This window comes from Alosa pseudoharengus, unplaced genomic scaffold (assembly GCF_046254945.1).
Source record: "Alosa pseudoharengus isolate Yale_2024_CS ecotype anadromous, Long Island Sound unplaced genomic scaffold, YU_APseudo_1.1 YU_APseudo_1.1_scf_4, whole genome shotgun sequence".
Classification (NCBI taxonomy): Eukaryota; Metazoa; Chordata; class Actinopteri; order Clupeiformes; family Clupeidae; genus Alosa; species Alosa pseudoharengus.
The window spans coordinates 5,482,021-5,506,537 of record NW_027468774.1 but is presented as its reverse complement, the minus strand read 5'-3'; the positions used below and the strand labels follow the sequence as shown (position 1 = coordinate 5,506,537).

Here is a 24,517-nt window from a genome sequence, read left to right as displayed (position 1 = left end):
TTTTCCCTTGGTCGAGCCCTGGTCGAGTAGCGCCGTCAGAAACGAATGACGTTCTGCAGTCATGATGGAACCAACTTTTATCTCGTAAATTACCCCACTAACAATGCCCTGAATGGTACGAAACTTCTGCAGTAGTACAACTACGACATTTAGTCCAATAACGAGGCATTAGAAAGTTTGTAAGTGCACCAGGAGTTTATTTAAATAAGACTTGCCTGATTATCTGCTACTATACCGCTGCGTCAACGTTTCTTCCGTGATTTGGGAAAAGCCTGTAAAAGTCCTTGCAGGAAGCGATTACATCAACGTTTTTTGGTATATCCAGTTTTTTTCCGAAGTGTTTACAACTTAGTAATAACTAATAATTGTTGCAAACTGGACTACGAACAAAATATTAGTGCATTCCTGGATCTACATCCTTATGCATGCTTCCTGCCAGGACTTTTACAGGCTTTTCCCAAATCACGGAAGTATAGTAGCAGATAATCAGGCAAGTCTTATTTAAATAAACTCCTGGTGCACTTACAAACTTTCTAATGCCTCGTTATTGGACTAAAGGTCGTAGTTGTACTACTGCAGAAGTTTCGTACCATTCAGGGCATTATTAGTGGGGTAATTTACGAGATAAAAGTTGGTTCCATCAAGACTGCAGAACGTCATTAGTTTTTGATAGCGCTACTCGACCAGGGTTCGACCAAGGGAAAAAAGGTTCTGGGAGGGTGTTTGGCTCGGGGTCATGGTGCAAAGGACCCTAGGGTGAAATTACTCCGAACCATCGCTTTAAGTATGGCGCAGACTGCGCACGTTATGATTAGATGGCATTAAAAGACTGCAGTGGGGAAAAGCTAGAGTTCCAAATTGTATAACTTTTTTCCCAATATGAACTATGCCTATATGTCCGACTTCGTCATCGTTCAATTAATCCCTTGTGTTTAAAATTTGCGGATAGGCCGATGGTAAGCTTGTTTTTATGCTGGCAACAAAACCAGAACGGTTCGCAAACGTTATTCTTTATTCTAAATGCCATGGCGATAAAGAGAAAGAAGTCAGAAAAGGAATTTACCTTAGACTAGGCTATATTAGAGCCCGTCTACGGACATTCTCTGGCTATATAACCTACTGAAATAGGTTTATGATATAAAGTCAAGTGTGCTTCTAGGGACTGGTGTGTGCGCGCACAGTTTTTATTGATGAGTCAGAGTGGCAAGTGCTGCGCATAGTTGCAGTGGAATGTGGCTGCCCAGGGCATTATAAAACTTCTCACTCTTAGACCTACTCATACACGGCGGTGAAATGGCGTATTTAGCTGTCTAAATTCGAATCATATGCTGGGGGAGAAATCGTCGGACATCCATGATTATTTTGTTATTCAGCACCCCTGGTCAAAAATATGTTCCCACGCGCCTGGAAGTAGGCTATGATTTGAATGTAGACTGTTGTCAAATTTGGCAAATACAAAACGGGAGAAACAATATGGTTCATGCTCTCTCATGCTGTTTCATTCGTGCTGAAAAGGAGGGAGAATTAAACATTAAGCACGTTCCACTTTTGCATAAATAATTCCTGAACGGTTTTGGTCAGGGCTGATAATGCAATTGTATTTGACAAAGGAATGATATAGGCTATTTGCTAGTGACAAAATATGAGCTTTCAGTGTGATACGATCTCTTTGTAGATTATGTTTAATTTAAACGTGTTTCATCTGTTCTGGCTATCCCCGCTATTTGGATCTTACTGTCTCACTCAATGAACAACATCTCAACACTAAATGAATGATGATCCGTAATTGTCATCAGATAGCTTAGTCATGTAGGTAGACATTCAGTGTGTTTGAAATAATTAATTCGATAATATTTTCCATCTTTGCAGAGGAAAAGTTTTGTGTAAAGAGAATTAAAGGCCTGTCTCATATAGACGCCTGTCTCTAATACTAGCCGGTGCAGTTTGGCGATTTGGGAAAATAAAAGCCCGGGCTATTATTTGGAGTTTTACGGTATGTGTGTGTGAGTGTGTGCGTGTGTATGTGTGGTGTGAGTGTGTGTATGTGTGTGTGCATGTGTATGTGTCTGTGAGTGTGTGCGTGTGTATGTGTGTGTGAGTGCATGTCTATTTTTCTCACTCTGTCGGCCATAAGTGCTGCCATGGCGCGTCCTGTCTCGTGGTAGTCTATGTCACTCTTGGTGGGTCCAATGAGCACAAACAGGAAGCGGACCGGCACCGGGGCCTCCAGAGCAGCCTCCAGAACCTCCGCCTCCTTCAGACGCACAAACGCCACCACGGGCCGGTCCAGGAAGTCCAGGGCACCTGGTACACACACACAAATACTGTATGGAAACACACTATTACAAGAGGTGTGGACTCGAGTCACATGACTTGGACTCGAGTCAGACTCGAGTCACGATTTTCATGACAAAATTAGAAATGACTTGTAACTCGACTTGGACTTCCATGCTATTGACTCGAGACTCGACTCTGACTTTGCCCCTTTGACTTGTAATGACTTGACTTGCGGCATGGGTAAAATTGTATAAAAAACAACTATTTTCTGCCCATACCAATTTCAGCAGCCTCAAGTTCATCGTTAACGTTACACCTGCATTGCAACGTTATTTTGCATGGAATGCAGGTCTCTTATCTATTGTGAGAAGGGATGAACATCACTGAACATGCTACCATTTGTCGTCTGACTTGGATCATGTGATATTGTGATGGATCCTCTGATCCCTTTGATGTGGTTCAATATAGCCTAAACAATTTAATTTGCTCCATGGAGCTAACCGAAACGATCAATAAATCATCATCAATGACTGATGGCATTTCAAGCTTACACCCATATCAGCGTTGTGTTTTGCAACATAAATATCAAGCTTTCATTTGCGGTTTTCTATTGCTCATTGCACGTCAGTGGGGGCCATATATTCTGTACTGGAGCATGTGCTTGCTGCTGAGAAGGTCTCACGCCCAGAGGTTAAAAGGAGGATGGCTTTGCATTTTCTACCAAAATACTTTAAAGGTGTGTATTTTTGTAGTTTAAAAATACTGCCAAATATTCTTGGTAAAACCAATAGCAGTGGTGAACAAAGTAGCCTACACAATTCCTTTACTTAAGTGAAAGTCAGATATACCTTGTCAAATATTACTCCAATACAAGTGAAAGTTGCAAAGTCAAAATGCTCATTGAGTTGAAGTAGAGAACTATACTGTTTTTAAAAATATTCAAAAATCAAATGCACAATCATTTTTCCTTTTTAATGTAATATTTTTTATACACAATAATAAGATGTAAATCCTTTGGATGGTCACTAGGTCGTCACTAGCACTGTGTATTCATTCACATGAGTGCATTCACACTGATAATTTTGACAACAAAGTGCGCTGCAAGTAGGCTACACAGATGGTGCACTCATAATGGCAAACAAGTTGAGCATGGAGCGCTGGACACTCTTCGCCCTCAATGATCGCATGACCATGATGATAGAACACTTTGTTTAATTACTAATGGTCTAAAAAAATAGCCTGCATCGGTCCTCTTTCTTCAAATCCCCATGCGGCACTGTTATTATAGTAGGCCTATTGGTATAACAAATGACTAGACATTTTTATATTGTAAAAAAGGGGCGGGGGCATTTACGTTCAGTTGTGAAGACCAATACTCTACATAGCCTACATAACATGTGTTGCTGGCGGCACTGCATCCTAAGCCATTCTAACATTTTGAATGACAAAACAGCTATGGGGTGTGTAACATAGAATCGCTTAGAATGCAGTGCAGCTAGCAACATATTTGGGGAAATTGAGCACAAGGCTCCAGGCATCTTGGAGAAGAATGCACTATTGGCCTAGTTCTTGACTTGTCAGTTGGGGCATGTTTCATGTCTCTGTTGCTGAGATAGTTTCGATCGTCAAAAGGTCAGAATCGCCAAGCATCTTGTAGGGGCTGTTTTTAAAGAGTAGCCTAGAGATTGTCTGTGCTGTGGCGAGTGAGACAAGGTAGGCTATGTGTTGCGTGATATCTCTGCACCGTGATATCTCTGCACCCAAGTAGCAGTGCTTCGCCCCAATATACTGTAGTCTCAAGTCAATATATCTGCCTAAATCACCTCGTCTTCTTAATCTGCATTGCCAGTTGTAGCCTACTCGTTGTGAATACCAGGCCACAAGTAATTAGGGATTTTTTTATTGGCTCACTTTTACTAACAATGCAACGAGAGAATCCATTCACTAAGCTATAAGACATGTGCATGTAAGGAGACAAAAATGCTTTTGCTCAGTTATCTAACTTATCTACTTTGTTTGTCTTTGGGCTTGTGCTTATATACGGAGCCCCTAAGGGGACGTGAGCAAACAAAAAATCTAAAGTTTAGTTTCATGTGCTCACGTGAAACTTTCATTTGCTCACGCGAAACTTTCATGTGTGCACGTGAAACTTTCATGTGAGCACATGAAAGTTTCGTGTGCGCACGCAAATCCTTTTCACATGAAAGTTTTGTGTGCGCACGCAAATCCTTTTCACATGAAAGTTTCATGTGCGCACATGAAACTAAACTTTAGATTTTATTTTGCTCATGTCCCCTTATGGGCTCCGTACTTATAAGTGTTTTAAAACACTTCAATATGTCAAGTATGATATATTGATAAGAATGATATATAGAAAGCATGATTGATGACATATTAATATGCAGTAATAAGATAGTGACTTGTTTAGGACTCGAAAAAATAAGGACATGGACTTGGATTCGACTTGGCCTTGGTAATACTTAACTTGGACTTGCTTGGGACATCTCTGTCTTGACTTGGGACTTACCTTGGATTTCAGCGTTAAGTCTTTAGACTTACTTGTGACTTGCCAAACAGTGACTTTGTCCCACCTCTGACTATTACACACACACACGCTCGCGCGTATGCACACAAAACACACACGCACACAGAGACACGCACACACACGCACGCATTCACACACACACACACACACACACACACACACACACAATGTCTATTTTATTTTGACTCACCGACAAGCACCATGGATGCCTCCAGGTTCTCAGACGCGTCTCTCTGTGAGGAAAGACAAATCAAACATGTCTTTGCCATATTAGAAATGGGTCTTTTGAAGATGAATCATGCTTACGCAGCATCAGACAGTCTTTAGGACTGTGCTGATTGCTGATTGTCTTACCCTGTCAGCGACTGAGAAACTCTTCATCTCATTTTCCGCTGTTAGAGGCTGTGTCTCCTGTGGAGGGCTGCTGAAAGGAACGTTTAACATAACGTTTGTAAACAAGGAACGTTTAACATAACGTTTGTAAACAAGTCAGAGCTGTAGTCAGAACAGAACGTTTAACATAACGTTTGTAAACAAGTCAGAGCTGTAGTCAGAACAGAATGATTAACATAACGTTTGTGAACAAGGAATGTTTAACATAACGTTTGTAAACAAGGAACGTTTAACATAACGTTTGTAAACAAGTCAGAGCTGTAGTCAGAACAGAACGTTTAACATTAACGTTTGTAAACAAGTCAGAGCTGTAGTCAGAACAGAACGTTTAACATAACGTTTGTAAACAAGGAACGTTTAACATAACATTTGTAAACAAGGAACGTTTAACATAACGTTTGTAAACAAGTCAGAGCTGTAGTCAGAACTGCAGTCAGAGGCAGATTTTAAGATGTCCATTTCAATTGTAGCCTAAACTCTTGCATGTTTTGCATCCGAAATAAGGAGGAATGTGAGGAGACTGCTATAAACTGTAAAGAATGCATCTGCAATGGAAACACTCGTGGGAAAGAGGCGGATTTTGCAAGCTGCTATGGAAGTGGCACACATCATATGTGTTGGCAGATATTTTATTGCGCCATTTCATTTCTTCATGACCTGTATACCAACATCCAACAGCAGAATTGCTTGCTTCTTGTGTGTGAGTATGTTTCTGTGTGTGTCTGTTTGTGTGAGATTTGAGTGCCTAGTGTGAGTATGTTTCTATGTGTGTGAGTATGTTTCTGCGTGTGTGAGTATGTTTCTGTGTGTGTGAGTATGTTTCTGTGTGTGTGAGATGAGTGGCAGACCTCCACCACCCTCCTTGCTAAACAATGCTGATGACCATGTTCGTACTAATGTAATGGTCCTAAGATCAACTGAGCATACATCCTATCCCTTCCCCTGGGGACCAATCAACATGCTTTTCTCTTCCCTCTTCCCTCCCCTCCTTTGTCCATTTCTTCCTGTCGCAAACCTAGACACAACCTAAAACCTAGACGCACAAAAGTGTGTGTGTGTGTGTGCGCGCGCGTTTCCTGGTTCTTCTTCTAAGTGTGCGCTCCTCTAGGTTCCATCATCAACAGCATGTATTCTTCTCTGTTGTGACTATATACTAAGTCCACTGAATGCTAAGTGGACGCTGACACATAGCAGCTCAGCACTGACGATGTTCAATTCAGCACAGCGGCAGCGAACGAGAGTACCTTCGCTTCTGAAGGAGAACGTTTAAGACGCCATCTTTGTTGCTGGGATCAATGGCCTTCTTGTTGGCCATCTCGTCCACCAGCTTCTCCATGATGCTGGCCAGCGTTGTCTCCTTCATGTCCAGCAGGACCACGCCTGCACACACACACACACACACACAGGAAACATGAATGTTCCCTCACGGGATCAAAAAAGAGTATATATACTTACTTATACTTACTTATGTAAATATGCTATAGTCTGAGCGAATTAGGGTTGAAGGTGAAAGTAAATATAGCAAAAGGATATTTGGTATCAATCGAACCGTAATTTCATGTAGATTAAGAATTTCAGATTTGTACCAGAAAAAAGATATACAGCTTTGAGTGGACCATGGTATAATGATTATTGGGCCAAAAACGTATATTATAACATATAGATATTAGCTGATATCTCCCATACTGGTAAAAGGATCTTTACCAAACTTGTTGTACTTACTCACCATAAGTTCTTCATTAAAATTAGTAGGTGTTTAATGTCTTGGGGTCAAAGGTCAAGGTCACGTGAGGTCATACTTGACATGCAATGTTTGTTTTATACCTCTCAAGCAGATTGAAGGATCCTCATTAAACCCAACACAGTTAATTAAGCCTAAATTAACTGATAAGGCATTAAAGATCATGGGGTCACAGGTAGAGATTAAAGGTCATGAGGCTATAGCTGGCTGAGGCATAGAATCAACTATCTGAATTGACATTAAAAAAGATTAAGACATTCATTAAAGCAAAACAAACTTTATTTTCTGTATAAAAACAGTTGTTTCAACCTCCACATCTTATTTTAGTATTGTAGTAATAGCCTCTCTGAAATCAGGGGAAATCTAAATAATTTGCTGTTTTAAAAATGCAAACATCTGTGTGAATACCTGTTTTAAAATAACTGTTTTAGTTCATAAATGATATTGGAGTAAAAACAAAGTACTATTACATAACATTCAGTACATCAATAACAACATTGTAGTTCATTTAGACAAGCTGAATAGCAGAAGTTGTAGATTAAATCCAAACCATTTCTGTCAAACTTCTGATAAACATTGTCATCTAGAGCTATTTCCTTCAACTTAAATTATAACGCCAGACAGTAGAAGAGGGTCACTTGCGCTTCAGCCTGGTTGGTGCTCACGGAACAGGACGCAGAAGTCAAAAAGGGAGATCCAAAGTCTAACAGGAGCCAAGGAGCAGGACCGGAGCACGTGTTTTTATTTGTGCAAACTGACTAACGTTTCGACGCCCATGCGTCTTCTTCAGAGTCAAAACACCAGACAATCGATGTAAATGTCTATCTTGATAGAATAGTGTTAGAAATAAAAACTACCCTTGCATCGCATTGCAATAGTTATACTTTGTTCCCTGAAGTTGGTAGTAGGCATATAAGCAACGGCAGCAGTGGACTGATATTACCTAGGATTGTACTATTATGGTGGGTTTTCAGGATGTGAAGGGATGTAATCATGGGTTTCATAAGGGTTTATACTATTGCATGGGTTTTCATGTTTTAGAAGAATGTAGTCATGAGTGTCATAAGTCTTAATGCCACTGCATTTGCTGTGAGCAGTGTGAGGTCATTGTATCTTGTGTAGGCCAGACCGACTGTCAGCGGAGTGGGGTGAGTGGAAAAGTACCGGGGGTACCAGGATGAGAGGATCTCCTCCTTATATGGTTAAGGGAGAGGGGGTGTTATCAAGCTGGTGAGGACTGGACAGGACAGGGATGAGGAGGCCACTCTGCCTGTCTGGCTAGGAAAAGAATAGGATAAGAAGGCCTTATTTCACCAAACTGGAAGGAAACAGAAAAACTTAGGGTTACAATATTTTACATATGTTACCTATGCATTACATAGGTTTGCATATAGTTTTATGCATGATGGGAAGATGGTTTCCACCAATGTAAGCGACCCTGCTTGGTACTGATTGGTGAAGGGTGTTGAGGAAGAGGGGGTGTTATCAAGCTGGTGAGGACTGGGCAGGACAGGGATGAGGGGCCACTGTGCCTTATGAGTTAGGGCCTGTCCAGCTAGGAAGAGAATAAGATAAGAAGGCCTTATTTCACCAAACTGGAAGGAACCAGAAAAACTTAGGGTTACACTATTTTACATATGTTATCTATGCATTACATAGGATGCATGATGGGAAGATGGTTTCCACCAATGTAAGCGACCCTGCTTGATACTAATTGGTGAAGGGTGTTGGAGATGGCGTGAGAGGGTGGCACTTCTCAAGGGCTGAGGAGTATAAAATATAGTGTATAGCCATCCGTAGGGGAGATCTTGTCGGGGGGCCCAGCTGATGACATCTCCTCCCTATTGCTTTGATGGTTGGTTTGGACTTTGGTTGGGCTGTACTATCATTGCAATACGGTGAATAAAGATCAACAGTCTTCGGAAAATCTTCTATCTACATTGTCTCCTTCGGACGCCTTGTTCCAGAGTGCTAAATTACTAAATAGTCATGTGGTAATTGTTAATTGGACAATTGGATTTGGAAGTGGACATTTTCTAGCACCCTGGTAATCTCAAAAGATTAAGGGTCTGGCCACGAACAATGTAATGGCCCAACTCGAGCGGCGGCACCAAGCATGCATTTGAAAATCTCACTGCAAGCAATTGGATAACACTAGACCAATGTTTACTCTGAATGATTCCGGACTTCGACACAATTGGATAACACTATGAACAATGTTTACTGACCTCCAACGTTGCAGCGTTGTCGTCATCAATTTAGCTCGCCTCTGGCCCGCATATATCAGATACGCCGATTTGATTGGCTCCCCGGGATGCAAGGGGTAAAAGTAACGTGCATCATTGCTCATTCCATTGTGCTCTCGCGAGAACTCTGGATTTCCAGGGTAGACATTTTCCACGACAGTATCCTGATTGGAGTGCGCTTGTCTGTTTACTTTTCGACGCAGTACTACTAACCGCTGCTAAAAAACTAGTCCCGTAAAATGTTATGCGATCATTGAAATGCATAGAATAATGTTAGAAATAAAATGATCAACACAGACATTTACATTGAGTCTGCCGTTATAATTTATTTGTCTGCCGTTATAATGTATTTGCCTGGGTGTACTGTGGAGTGGGTAAGACTCCTGGGTAAGTTTTTAGTGGCAGGCTGACACATACTGATGACTTGCGCTAGCTTAGGGACTGTACGATATTTACCGGGGGGGGGAGGGCCGGTCGTCAGGGGGGGGAGGGCCTAAGAGAATTTTTTAAGCCTTAAGGGAAGGCCCAGGAGAATTTTTTTGGCCTGGGGGGAGGGCCGAGGAAAATTATTTTTTCCTGATCCATGATATTTTTTTTCCGCTGATCAATGATCCGTTTTCGATATTTTAAAAGGTTTGTAGGCCAAAACATGATTCACGTCTCTTTGACAGAGTGGGCGAGTCCAAAAAGTTGCAACCCTACCTGAATCTCCCACAACTCCCCTCGTAAGCTTGCAGGTCACCTGCGGTTATGGGTCATAAACCAAATATTTTAATGATATTCGGGTCATTTGCGGGCGGGTCAGTTAAAATTAATTAAATATATTTTTTCTACAAATAGGCCTACTTAAAATATCACGAGAAGGCTAGCATCAATACAGTAAAGCATCAACACAGTAAGTCAACAGTAAAGAAGCTGAAGACGCGAGTTAAAATAATAAAGACACCCCTTCAGGAAAAGCGATATAGGCTATGGGAAATATTGGGAAAAGTTCTTAAAGAAGATGACAGTAGTACAAGTTATGGTCTATGTAGGCCTACTTCTTGCGAAGCCATTTAAAAGTATGACAGCCAAAACGGGCAGCCTGCAGGAATAAATGTTATGGCACAGACTACACAGCCATATCTACCGGTATGTAGCCTATAGGTTCGCGCATGCATAAAAGTTACCTTAGTTCGTTGTGTTTGTGACTTTAAACAGTGGATGTGCTTTAGTAAAGCTTTTTGCTTCATTCAGCATTTTAAACCAGTTCTTACGCTAACGTTTTGACCAGCATGTATCTCTCTTGCCTAGCCTACCTTGCCTCCCCATTTCTATTTTCGAAAGAAGTATGTCCATGGCCAAATCTTATCCTAGTGTTCTAATCCTTGGTGGTTGCGTGCGTGCTTGTGCTCTTATTCTCATTCTCTCTCCTGCGCAAACATTATGTCCTGCATGCCTGCGTGTAGTTCTACTGCATAAAGTTTCGCAAATAAATTCGTTTGTTTTACAGAAATGGACTACTGCATGCAGGCTATAACCAAAAGCACACATTTTGTAAATAAGCGGGTCGGATCGCGGGTCAGGTATAATTTTGTCCTAATTAATATTCGCGGTCCGAGTTGCGGTCGGGTTGATTAAAATATCGGGCGACCGCGGGCCGCTTGTGACCAAACCCGCGCAACACTGGTTTGTAGCCCTGTGTGTGTGTGTGCTTATGACATTTGCTGGCCGTTTTAACCTTGTAAACGTCATTTTTCGACCAGTTTTATTTGATTCACGTAGGGGGGAGGGCCTAGAAGAATTTTTTTGAGCCGGGGGGAGGCCCCTGGAAAAAAAAATTTGACCAGGGGGGAGGGCCAGGCAGAACATTTTTAACCCGATCGTCTGGCGACCGGCCCTCCCCCCCCCCCGCTAAATATCGTACAGTCCCTTAGCACCTGCAAACTCTGCAACTATAAGGACTGGATCAAACGTGTTGAAAACGGTCTCCACTGATAAATATCACACATGCTAACTTGGAAATGAGGTCCTATTTCCAAAATCCTGAACCACCCCTTTAAAAATGTGTTGTTGCCTATAGCAATGCTATAGTAAATCAGCTTTTGCAAGCCAGTGCTACAAGATGACAGCTCACCTCCACATTGGCAGATAACACAAAGATCTGCGCATATGCCAGGTTCCTCTTCAAGTGCTCTCTCATCATTAAGGTTGGGTATCGTTTGGGTTTTATCCGATACCGGTGCTAAAACGATACTTTTAAAATGGTGCCGGTGCCGAAACGGTGCCTGAACCGGTACTTTGTTTTTAAAATATTGTAACGATTTGATAGCGAACCACACAGTTGTCCAATCAAAAGGTTTATTAGCTGGGAACGAGAGCTAGGACACAGACCAAGACCAAGACTACAATACACACGGGGCAGGTCAAGCAGACACACACGCTACACATACAGGGGAGGACGCAGCCCCCCACACAAAAAGGATCACACACGAGGGAGAACTAAAAGGGAAACATGTTACAACAAAGACACTAACTTTACACTTATAACTTAGGATAATAACGACATAAACCCCCCGATTGTTCGCTCTCGTGTCCCAGCATGCTTTTCGCCGGAGAACGGTAGCACAGTCTTTTTGCGCCGACGCTCGTAGCTCCCCCAACAAGCCGTTGCCGTCCTCGGCAACGACCACGAGGTAGCCACATGCTAGCGTCGGCGCGCGTCGCCCGCCACTCAGTCCAGTGCGACAGTACCGCCAAATCACGTGGGGTGCACGCGCCGCAGGAGCTCACTCAACGGGGCGCCACGCTGCTAGCAATCCAGTTCGGGCGTGCTAGCAGCCACGTGGCCGACCCGCTCGTCACCAGCTCCCTCTCAGCAGCCGCCCTGAGGCTGCCCTTTCCGCGGCGTGTCACCACGGCACTCCTCCTCTCCAGACGGGGCCCTAGGTGGCCTTACAACCGTCGACACTGTACCAAGCACCGGGGTTCGATGGGGGGCCTGATGAAGCTGCGCCAACGCCACTCCGCTCCGTCGAGTCGCCGACCAGGACAGACAGGCACCGACTCCACAGCAACCGGACCGCGCTGAGCTCTCCCGCTGCAGCTACCGTCTTCGGCGTCCCTCCTCGTGTTGCCATCTCGCAGAGCCGTACTGCTCTGTCCCCGGCCCGTTCCACTCCTTCGCGGCCTCGGCTAAGGCACGACCCCCGAGATGGTCATGCTATCGAACTCCACACAACAAACTTTTTTCAAAAGGCGCCGGCCAACAGGCCAACTAGAACGGGCGCCCACACAGCACGGTGCCTCTCACACGCACCCAAAAGTTTTAAAGTTCAGAGTTCAGAGGGCCTTTCCGTCGAAGCTGACCCACCGTCGTGAGTTCGCTGCCCTCAGCGGCTCCGCCAACCGTACATCGTCTAGGAACCTCTTCCTCGCCGCACTCCCTCGGCTCTGCTCACGCGTCGCGGCTCGCCGTGGAGTCAGCGCCCAGGCCAGCGTTGTCTTCTCCGCGACCGCTTCTTCCGGCCAAATCTCCTCCCATGGCAGCAGGCAGGTCCCGGCGACAGCTCCTCTCCTCCGGCGGCAATAACGATAGAAGGCCCCGAGCTTTTTAGTAGCCCTTACAAGGGCTCTCTCTGGATCCTCTTGCGTGGGCCTCCACCCAGTGGTGAGGTCTCCCGCTCCCAGCTTCTCTCGCTGAGTGGAGGCCATGTCTGAAAGTCGCTTCTGACACCAATGTAACAATTTGATAGCGAACCACACAGTTGTCCAATCAAAAGGTTTATTAGCTGGGAACGAGAGCTAGGACACAGACCAAGACCAAGACTACAATACACACGGGGCAGGTCAAGCAGACACACACGCTACACATACAGGGGAGGACGCAGCCCCCCACACAAAAAGGATCACACACGAGGGAGAACTAAAAGGGAAACATGTTACAACAAAGACGCTAACTTTACACTTATAACTTAGGATAATAACGACATAAACCCCCCGATTGTTCGCTCTCGTGTCCCAGCATGCTTTTCGCCGGAGAACGGTAGCACAGTCTTTTTGCGCCGACGCTACATAGCTCCCCCAACAAGCCGTTGCCGTCCTCGGCAACGACCACGAGGTAGCCACATGCTAGCGTCGGCGCGCGTCGCCCGCCACTCAGTCCAGTGCGACAGTACCGCCAAATCACGTGGGGTGCACGCGCCGCAGGAGCTCACTCAACGGGGCGCCACGCTGCTAGCAATCCAGTTCGGGCGTGCTAGCAGCCACGTGGCCGACCCGCTCGTCACCAGCTCCCTCTCAGCAGCCGCCCTGAGGCTGCCCTTTCCGCGGCGTGTCACCACGGCACTCCTCCTCTCCAGACGGGGCCCTAGGTGGCCTTACAACCGTCGACACTGTACCAAGCACCGGGGTTCGATGGGGGGCCTGATGAAGCTGCGCCAACGCCACTCCGCTCCGTCGAGTCGCCGACCAGGACAGACAGGCACCGACTCCACAGCAACCGGACCGCGCTGAGCTCTCCCGCTGCAGCTACCGTCTTCGGCGTCCCTCCTCGTGTTGCCATCTCGCAGAGCCGTACTGCTCTGTTCCCGGCCCGTTCCACTCCTTCGCGGCCTCGGCTAAGGCACGACCCCCGAGATGGTCATGCTATCGAACTCCACACAACGAACTTTTTTCAAAAGGCGCCGGCCAACAAGCCAACTAGAACGGGCGCCCACACAGCACGGTGCCTCTCACACGCACCCAAAAGTTTTAAAGTTCAGAGTTCAGAGGGCCTTTCGACATATAACGACATAAACCCCCCGATTCTTCGCTCTCGTGTCCCAGCATGCTTTTCGCCGGAGAACGGTAGCACAGTCTTTTTGCGCCGACGCTACAATATTTTAAATTAAAATGGTCTAAAGCATGAATTGCTTTTTTGTATTGATGAGACAAATTTGAACATGAAATTGAACTGTTATATTCAATTTACTATCAATATCTCATTGCCCCTATGAATAATACATTTAAATGTTAAAACAGCTTGCCATGCATGCACACACAATGGTAAGCTCTGCTTTCAAGTTTACCCAGTGTAGGCGGTTTGCCATAAGGTATGTTAAAACCGCTTGCCATAAAACTGGCAGGTCATGGACAACGGCATTTGCAAGCAAGCTAATCTAACAGGGACTCTACTTTCCAGTTAATTCAGTGTGTTGCCAAATGCTTCAAGAAATTGTATGTCTTAACCCATAACACGCAGTAGTTTTGAACATGTTAGGCTACATGTCGGTGTTGAAGTGTTAAGATTCCCAGCAGAAGGCATTTTAACAGCAACTATGGCTATGCGCTAACACCAGTCAGCTGAGTTTAATTAGCGATAACTTACGGAGATGGTTTCGTAGCCTCTTTGACAGCTCAGTGACATCAGGTATGTAACCTACATATTTGATTTTGCCAACTAACTTTTAACATGATCTTCATATTCATTGTGATGCTATATGGACCTCATGCACATGAAAGATTAATATCATGCCATTATGTTGTTTAACACACCGTTAAATAAAGTTTTCACCTTACAACTTTGCTGATAACATTTCAAATAAATGTCAGTTACCGCATTAGCAAGGATATTGTGTAACGTATAGGCTAGGCTAGCCTACTGTTGATGTTGTTTCATAGCCTTTTGCTTGTGTGTAGTTAGGCCCACTGCTAGATTTTGACAGGAGCTCGTGATATCGCTTTAAAGTAAGCTACTTGGGCTCACGCAAGCTGTCAAACACTGTCCACTCATGTGGTGCACCCCTCTGGTTTATACATCCAGTGTTTATCATCTAACTGTATCTGGATGTCTTGCTATCAGAGCAAGACGTTAGAGATGGCGCATGACATGCAGTGATGCCTCGTATTAAAAAAAAAAAAAAAACGCTATTTAAGCACCGAAATGAGGCACCGAAATCCACGTTGTTATTCGATGCAGTTACTACCGTTTGTGTCGGCACCAGTGCCATATTAGAACCGTGTTTCGGTGCCCAACCCTACTCATCATCCATTGCAAATAACAGACATGCCACATTACTAACATTAAAACTGGAAGACAATGCTGTCTTCAGGGTCACAGAAATTACCAGGAGAAAGTGGACAACACCTTGTCCACGAAGGGAAAAATAGCAAGGGCCACAGTTAACAGTCATAATAACTTATGGAAAGTCACAACAGCACAGAAAGCTATAATTTACAGCTGGAAGTAGCACTGCTTGTACTGTGGAAAGGACTGCAAGGGCAATATTGAAAGAGATATTGGTCAGGTCATGACTATGCTAGTGGACGTATTTCACTGTTACTGTATGTAACTGCTAAGCACATTTGCCTAGTAATTGCAATCAGATTCTTGATTCTTATATACAAAGAAGGGGTATTAAACTCATTGTGCTGTAGATAGGGACTCCCCATGTCAAAAACAACCAAGTCTATGTTGTGCAACATAAAAAAAAGAAATCACTATATTTACAGTAATTGAATTGAACATGGCATGTTGATTAGCATGTCTCCACCGTCTATAACCTTGTATGTCAGGGGATAAAACTGACCTTAACCTTTGACCCCATGGCCCTGAGTCCCTAAGTTCATCTAACTTGTATAGACAATAAATGTACTAGAGTTAATGAAGATCCAACAGTCTGCTTTGGAGATATGAACCAAATACTGCATGTGAGTTATTTGTGTGACCCCTTGTAACCTTGACCTTTGACCTCAAGACCTAAATTGTCTTGCCAGTTCTTTGACAACTTATAGTGGGAAAGTAGACCAAGTTTGATGAATATCTTTCAATTGGCTTAAGAGATATCCGCTATTATCAAGATGTACTAACATAAGTTTTTGGCCCAAAAATCATTGTGCCATGCTCCATTCAAAGCCCTATATATTTTTTTCGGTACAAATCCTTAATCTACAGAAAATTATGATTCAAATGATACCAAATATGCTTTTGCTGTATTTACTTCCACCTTTGACCCTTTTCTAGGCTAATTCGCTGAGACTACTAGAGTTAGCACCATAGCTAGTTTTCATCTATTGTCCCTAATAGGGCTCACACAAAGGCAAGAGGGTGTACATATTTTTTTTATTATTTTTTAGTATTTGTTTTCCTAAGAATGATTGCAAGTAAACATCATCATACTAATAGTACCATGTTTGGATTTGTGAATGACCTGACTAGGGTTGTGCCGATGGACCATCGTGATGGTTGACAGGCATCACGATGGAAAGCAACCATCGTGATGCCACGCCCCCACATGCCAGTCACTAATTCTTGCTGTAACAGGCTAAAACATAAAAAAACCTTTCCCTGAAAATGAAATTGAGCCTACTTTAAAGGCTGTCAGCCAAACAGTTATCACGTATTAGTCTACCGTCTTGTAAAATAAAAGACTTACCCTCTTATTCAAATAATTCCTGACTGTGACGGGAATGTGTAGCCTAATTGTCCTTTAGTAGCCTACATGTCTCGCAGGCCTGTAGCCTACATTGGACGTAATATGTAGCCTAATGTTTTAGCAGAAAATATAGATTTATTATTGTTAGGCTACGACTAGGACATTCTAGCGCTCAAATATTTTTGCGAGGCTACAGCGAGCGCCAAATGCGTCCTTCTTCTCTGTGTTAAAATAAACCATTTCTTTCGTTAATTATAGGATCAGAAGGTAACCTATCCGTCTTTCACTGTAAGGCTTGTATTTCATGCATTTAGCAAAAGTCCCAGACAGCAGCGGAGTGGTAATCGGGATTCGTTATTTGTAAAAGTGTTTTTACTTCGCCCTCCTATAGCCTGGACTGCGCGATTGCAGCCCTTTACTTTCACTTCCCGCCGCCCTTATAGTCAGCATAGACGGTAGCCTGATAACGTGGGATGCTGCATAGTACTAATATTTTAAATGAGTGACCACGATAGTAGTCTTAAGTAGCTTTTTTGCTGGGTCCAGCGAAGTCTGTCAATGTGTAATATTCCGCTGGTTGGTGCACACGCAAGTGTTCAGATTGATTGTCTATCCGTCTTTCACAACAATTTTCTTGGATTAGATCTTCCACACAACTTCGGTAGCCTGGTCAGTATGTCTCTCTTAGCTGCCCACTTTCATCAGGCCGTATAGCCTATATAATAGCATTTTTTTTATTTTTATGTAGAACATTATAAATGTATTTCTGTACAGACATACCTATAGGCTGTTTACTACACGAAACCCCCCCCCCCCCCCCCGCCCCCGACGATATCATCGTCCATCACGATGTTTTACTGTACACATCGTCAAATGCCAATTTAGGCGACATCGCCCAACCCTAGACCTGACCTGTAATCTACAAAAGTAGAACTTTCAGTCAGTACACATACACACAGACACGCACACACACATGTACACATACACGCACATGAACTTGCAGAAGAATACGCAAACACACGCACACACACATACACATTCACGTACACAGACACACACACACACACACACACACACACACACACACACACACACATACACATACACACACACACAAACATGCAGATGCATACGCACATGCACATGCACACACACACAAAAAATGCACACATGCACACACACACACACACACACTATCAGGGGAGGGGCATACATGCTAAGCAGAGGCTAATACTGATAGCTCAATATCTGGAGAAGTGAGTACGTCGCTGCCACCGGCAGCCACTGACCGGTATTGAGTGTCCGGCGCAGCTGGACCAGGCTCTTGAAGGTGAGGTAGGAGACGTGTGACTGGCCCCAGCACCCTGCCTCGGGGTCGTAGTTCTCCTCGTGGCCCACCCATCGGGCAGTCTCCTGCCAGGCTGCCTGACCCTGCGTACCCATCAGTTCATTCAGCTCCACGTAGGCCTGGCCAGAAACACACACACGCACACACATGTGCGCGCACATGCATACACACAGACACACATGCATACGTGCACATGCATTTATAATGCTTTTGTTGCTTTTGTATTGCATATTTAGTTTTACCTAGGTGTGTAATATTTGGGGTTGAGCATTTAGGTCTAGTGTCACATGTTTTGGGTAACACACACACACACACGCACACACATACTGGCAGAAGACAGCGAGTCTACTTCCTGTCTGCTGGTCAGTGATAATTGGATAGGCGTGCTTACATTAAACAGTGGAACTTGAGAGGCCTGCTGCCCACAGGCTACACACAAGTGAAGGAATGTGTGTGTGTGTGTGTGTGTGTGTGTGTGTGGAAGAGAGAGAGAGAGATTGTGTGTGTGTACCTGAGCATATCACTGGGCATGTTAAGTGTCTCTCAGTTCATGTTGTTGTTTGTTTGTTATGCATACAATATTTTGTGTTTCTCTCTCTCTCTCCCTCTCTGTGTGTGTGTGTTTGTCAGCTTGTTTAGTATGCTTCTGTTTTTCCATGTGTCATGTTTTGTGTCATTAGCACGAGCTAGCTAATGCTAATTTAATGAACAGGGCAAAACATTTAAAACCATGCAACTCCACTACATGCAAACAACCAATGGAACAGACAAGGAAGATGTTTCCATAATTTCCACAGTCATCAGATCATAGACAACAAAAGTCATCCTCCGGCATTTTTCTCTAGATGCACGGTAGCCTTGCCTAGTGCATGCTGTGGATTAAAATTACTGACCATAATCTGTACCTCTCTCACCTGCAATGCATTTACCTGTAACTCTCACCTGAAACGCCTTTTTACCTGTAACTCTCTCACCTGAAATTCCTTTTCCTGTAACTCTCACCTGAAGCTCCTTGACCTCTGACTCTCTCATCTCAAGCTTCTTTACCTGCAACTCCCGTACCTGTCCATCAGTGGAGGTGCATATGTGTTGTTATTCAGATCACAGGTGAGGGCTAAGACTTTTTTTGGCTGCTCACCTGGCGAGCTCCACCGGTGTTGGCGTTGGTGTTGACGTTGAGCGCCGCTGAAACATACAACAATGATTATTACACCTGCTATACACATGTGTACGTGTACACACACACACACACACACACACACACAGTTCCCCACTGGTATGTCTGTGGCCTATATTTATACACCATGTGCATAGACACACATGCACTGTGGCCTAAGGAACCCAGCAAACCCTGGCTTCACGGATTGGGATAAATGCAGAGACCAAATTTCCCTCACAGGATCAAAAGAGTATATATACTTATATTAGGGCTGTCCATCGATTAAAAAAATTAATCTATCTAAAATTACACACTCTGTGATTAATTAATCTAAATTAATCGCATCAACTCCCCTCAATGTCAACACTTATTTCTTTGCATTGCTGTGCGACTATAGAGTTGATGAACTCCGGTGATATGCAAATTCCTTGCTGCAGACATTGCAGAGGACTTTATTTTCAACACTTTATTTTTTATCAACACCATCAGGCCGTTTTTAAAAAGTAAATGTTCCAATCAATGATCCAGGCAGCACGTTTTCTTCTCCTTCATTTTACAGTCTAATTTTTACTGACTAGAACGGCTCGGGGTCAAAGGTCATACGGAATCGATTAATCTGCACTCATTTTTTTAATCAGTTATTTTTTCTCAAATGAATTAATCAAAATTAATCAGTTATTTTGACAGCCCTAACTTACTTACTTACTATACTTAGGTGCCCATGAGGGCTTAGCTATAGCCAAAGCTCGACGTAATGGGCCGTATCAGATAAACAGGGATAAACAGGAACTCCCCCAACATAGGCTACACACATGCATACACACACACACACACACATGCATACACACACACACACACACACACATGCATACACACACACACACACACACACATACACACACACACACACACACACACACACTAGGCTTATAATACTGGTTTGAGGAGGACTGGTTTGACTTATCCAGCACTGGCTTGGCCACTCATTTGTTTGTACAAACAGTTGCACTGCATTGCATTTCTTTATACATTTACACATGGTATTCTTTGATATTCACTGCTATCAGCTGGTATTTCACCGTGGTAAAGTTTGTTTAACATTCATTTAACATTCATAATTAAAACAACTGTACAGGCTGGAGACTAACTTCCATCATTCCATCTTCCATCTTTAAATCCTTAAATCTTTAATTTCCTTTTCTAATTATTTTCTAGTTAGTTTTTTTTTTTAATCTATAAATCCATTATGCTCCCTGACCAACTGATCCATGACATTAAACATGACATTTATCTTTGATATAAAGAAATAAAAAAAAAAATGTGCAAAAGGTATTTTGAAAACCAAGACTTGTTTCTAGGTTCCACAGTTGGTTTGATATGATCAGGTCAATTGGTCAGGGAACATAATGGATTTAAATTCTGATTAAAAATATAAACAAAAACAAAAACATGGAAGTGACTTATGTGAAATCCAAGCATTGTGGCATGTGTGGGGTATTAGTGTTAAGGTTGCACAGTTGGTTTGGGAGACTCAGGGAGCATAATGGATTTAAAGATTTTATAAAATTCAACAAAAAATAAAATAAAAATAAAAATCATGCAAAATGTATTTTTGAAATCCAAGCCTTGTGGCATGTGTGGGACATTAGTCTATGTGTTGCACAGTTGGTTTGATGTAATGAAGTCAGTTGGTCAGGGAGCATAATGGATTTATAGATGTTTTTTAAAAAAGCAAGAATCATGAAAAAAGGAAAAAGTTGGATGTTAAATCATGCCTTGAAGGCTACCATATGAGCCTGTACAATTGTTTGTTGTCCAGTTTTCGACATCAATCATTTTCATCTGGCATCACAAGACGTGTGACCATAATCTAATATATAATACACCAGAAAAAAACACTCAGTACAAGTTACTGTACGTGTTATGTGAGGTGGATCAAATGTACAAAGTTGTGCAGTTTTAACCCCAAATGTGATGGTGTTGACAGTACTGACAAAGCACTTATTCCGACCGCCTGTTTGTCATACATGATTTAATATGGCTGTTGTCTATTAAAACACACAGAGCTGTTTCCAAAACATCAGCGCTGGCCGCCAGAGTGCTACAAATGGTCAGGGGGTTAGATCAAAGACACCAAGTTAACCCTTCCACTGCTCCAACGAGGGAAAACAGAGTTGCATTCTATTTTATTTATCAAAACTCAAATCATATTTAGTTTTTATGCGATTGTTAAACTCTAATGTGTGGCATACTAAGCTTAGGGTGCCTGTTTTTTATAAGTTAAACATTCACACAGTCTGTCCATAAAAAACTACGTTCCAAAACGCGAATCGTAAAAGGCTATATCAACTAAATAAGGCTAGCTAATCAACTGAATAAAACTAACTAACCATATCAATTAACTAAAATATACTGCTCAAAAAATTAAGGGAACACTTCAATCATACACTGGATTGGTACTCTGACACTGTTTGGCTCTGAGCACAAGTAAAACTTTTAAACTTTTTATTTTGCAAGAACTGTTAGACATTCTGTGAATGTAGAGAATGGAGAAAAGGGTCGAAGGTTTCAAAAAATGTGTTTTAACAATTGTGGAAATCTGTAAGTGTTCCCCTAATGCAGTGCATTTCACAGTGGTTGTTAAGACAGTGAAGTATCCTACATCAATGGCACGACTAAATCACACGCTTTCAAGAGTTGGACTGGGGATGGTATATCCTCTGCAATAAATCATTGTCTATTTCAGCCCTTTCTGGGAGTTGTGAAACTCCAATGCCTTTTGATGCCTCAAATGCCTCATACTGTATGAAGCTCAAGTAGAATCATAGAAAAGATAAACAGATAGCATATGGGTCAGATATCCATTAGCTTTCCCACACAAACTGGAGTCCGTGTGAGAATTATGGACTATCTGAGTCTGTAGTCTTTCATATTTTAAAGGTGTGAAGTGTCCAGAAGAGATATAACAATATAATAATTTGAAATAACCAATGAATCCAATAAATGAATATAAATAAATGAATATAAATAAATGAATTTATTTATACTGAACTGTAATTCTTATAGCCTGTGCCCAAGTACTATGCTGTTTTGTTTCTCCCTTATCTATTATTTCTATACATTATCCCTTACATAACAATGTTATGTAAGGGATAATGTAAAGAACGCCGGTCATTATGTGGAAAATAAGTCCCGACAGGGCGAACCGGACCCCGACGCGCCAGCGGAGGGACTTATTTTCCCATAATGACCGGCGTTCTATACATTATCCCGCTTATTATACGGCTACTTGCCAAAACGAAAAAATAAACTCCATGATATGTCTCTTTACACTTATTTGTTACCGTTTCGTCGTGGCTTTTGCTGAGAAACAAATAGTTCGCAACACACGCTGAACTTGAATCAAACATTCTTTAGAACACAGCTGATCAACCGTCTGCTTTCACTTTTGAATGAAGTTCCAAGCGCAAACTCCGTTGCCATTGACAGCGGTCATTCTTGTTTTCAGAGGTCCTTTCCCAAGAAATAATGACCGCTATAACTTTCGGAAATCCCATTCAAGTTAATGGAGCATTCTACTTGCATTGTGAAGAGCCGTATAATAAAGATACAATATAATCCTTATATATTTCACCAAGACTAGTGATCAGTATCAGATAAGATAAGACCAACATTTATGAAGTCCTCGTACAATTGCTAGTGCAACCTTGCATATCCTTCAAAAGCCCACATTAGCATCGCTTATTGAACTCTCTGCTTTTGACACATTATCTCCTGTCAGTAATGTATCGGTATGTGTCGTCCATTAATATCCATAACTCCACTGGTCCTCACCTCCTAATCCCAACCACCCCCACCCCCTCCTTACTATCAGCTGCCCCACCACTGCAGAGACCTAACACACACACTAACACACACACACACACACACACATACACACAGCTAAAGCCACCTCTAAAAACCGGAGTCTGCAGAAGCCAAAGACATACACTGATGGAGGATGTCTCCGTTCATAAGAGAAAGACACCCGTACTGAATCTCTGCTCTGAGTGAACTGACAGAGCATCACTCGGCACAGTGTGCAGGCGTTACATGTTAATCATACAATAGCAAGTACAGGAAACCTTATAGAAGATGCTGACTAAGATGTATGGAAGTGCATGGCAGGTAAACTTTGCACTCTCTAAAACAAAGACGCAGCTGAGGTATCAACACTAAATCTGTCCTCTGCACAACCTGACCTGGAGTCAGGGACAGCTCTAAGCAGGTGAGAGGTGACAGTAAAGCTCTCCTGATGAGAGAACAGGTATGGTAGTACTCACCTGCTGAAGACCAATGCAAACTTGGCAGTGAGGGAGAGAGAGGCTGACCGGTTAGAGAGCCCTTATAAACAAAGGACAAACCTGCTACCAGGTCCGGTCAGACATTTGGACACACCTCCACATAGCAAAGCTCCACCATACACACACTCACTCACTCATTCTCTCTCTTTCTCTCTCTCTCTCTCTCTCTCACACACACACACACACACTTACACTTAAACACATACCCACAGCACACACAAACACGCATGCATAGATGAGGGCACCCACAAATATAAACTCTATACAGTGGGCGTTGCTTTCAAATGGCCACTTCAGTCGCGCATTATGCGGCGTGAAGCTGTGTGAAGCTTTAGTACCACTTTCAGCAACTGTGCGTCGCTCTGCCACTGTACATCGGTCTGTCAGCCTGCCTGCCTCCCCTTCTGAAAAAGCAGGAGGCTACCATTAAACATAATTGTTGCCGAGCCTACGATAATAATAACAAAATAAATCATGCATAATTAAACATTACCTCGGTTTAGGCTACTTGGGTATGGCTTAAGGCTTGACTACACGGTGGTAACGGAAATCAAAATCTGCTTTTGATAGCCTACCAGTGCCGCTCCACAAAACAAAAAAATATCTTAATTTGCTGTCTACATTATTGTCAGTGTTGGGGGTAACGCAACTACGCAAATCAAAACAGTGTCTTGTGTGATAATTGAGCCAGTAGAGAAATAACTGTTCAGAATTAATCTGTAGCCTTGGGTAGGCTTCTGCAGAAAACAATGTTGTTGGCGATTTAATACTATCTGGCGACGTTTTTAACAGGCTATGCAATAGAGGCTTAGACAACTATGACCCACGTTTTGGTTTCGTAAATTAATTTGCCCTACTTCTTGACTGCAATGTAGTCAATTGACTGCTTGACATGTCATTTTTATTTTTCTGTACAATAAACAAATACATCTGCTTTATGCCGCAGAATTACATTCATATTTGGCTGACTTCTGCAGACGCGCAAAAAAACCACTGCCACTTTCCTCCCCATATTCCACTGATCACACATCAGACATCAGGGGTGCGTTTCCCAAAAGCTAACTACGTATA

The 24,517-nt window shown here is 43.0% G+C and overlaps 1 protein-coding gene across 3 annotated transcripts in view; it reads right to left on the bottom strand.

The window, feature by feature from the left end:
• The window catches only part of slc4a1b (solute carrier family 4 member 1b (Diego blood group)), a 56,564-nt gene extending 33,079 nt beyond the window's left edge, over window positions 1–23,485 (bottom strand). The window contains exons 1-7 of one of the 3 annotated variants that reach the window (XM_076267046.1): window positions 23,426–23,485; window positions 19,083–19,129; window positions 17,886–18,063; window positions 6,460–6,595; window positions 5,177–5,246; window positions 5,013–5,055; window positions 2,120–2,304 (exon numbers count right to left, since the gene is read on the bottom strand). In XM_076267046.1, the coding sequence (XP_076123161.1) occupies window positions 2,120–2,304; window positions 5,013–5,055; window positions 5,177–5,246; window positions 6,460–6,595; window positions 17,886–18,039 (588 nt within the window). In that variant the 5' untranslated portion in view covers window positions 18,040–18,063; window positions 19,083–19,129; window positions 23,426–23,485. Of the gene's footprint in view, window positions 1–2,119; window positions 2,305–5,012; window positions 5,056–5,176; window positions 5,247–6,459; window positions 6,596–17,885; window positions 18,064–19,006; window positions 19,031–19,082; window positions 19,130–23,425 lie in introns of those variants that run through there. The other 2 variants (XM_076267048.1, XM_076267047.1) reach the window with 2 other exon arrangements.
• Window positions 23,486–24,517: the final 1,032 nt, after the last annotated feature.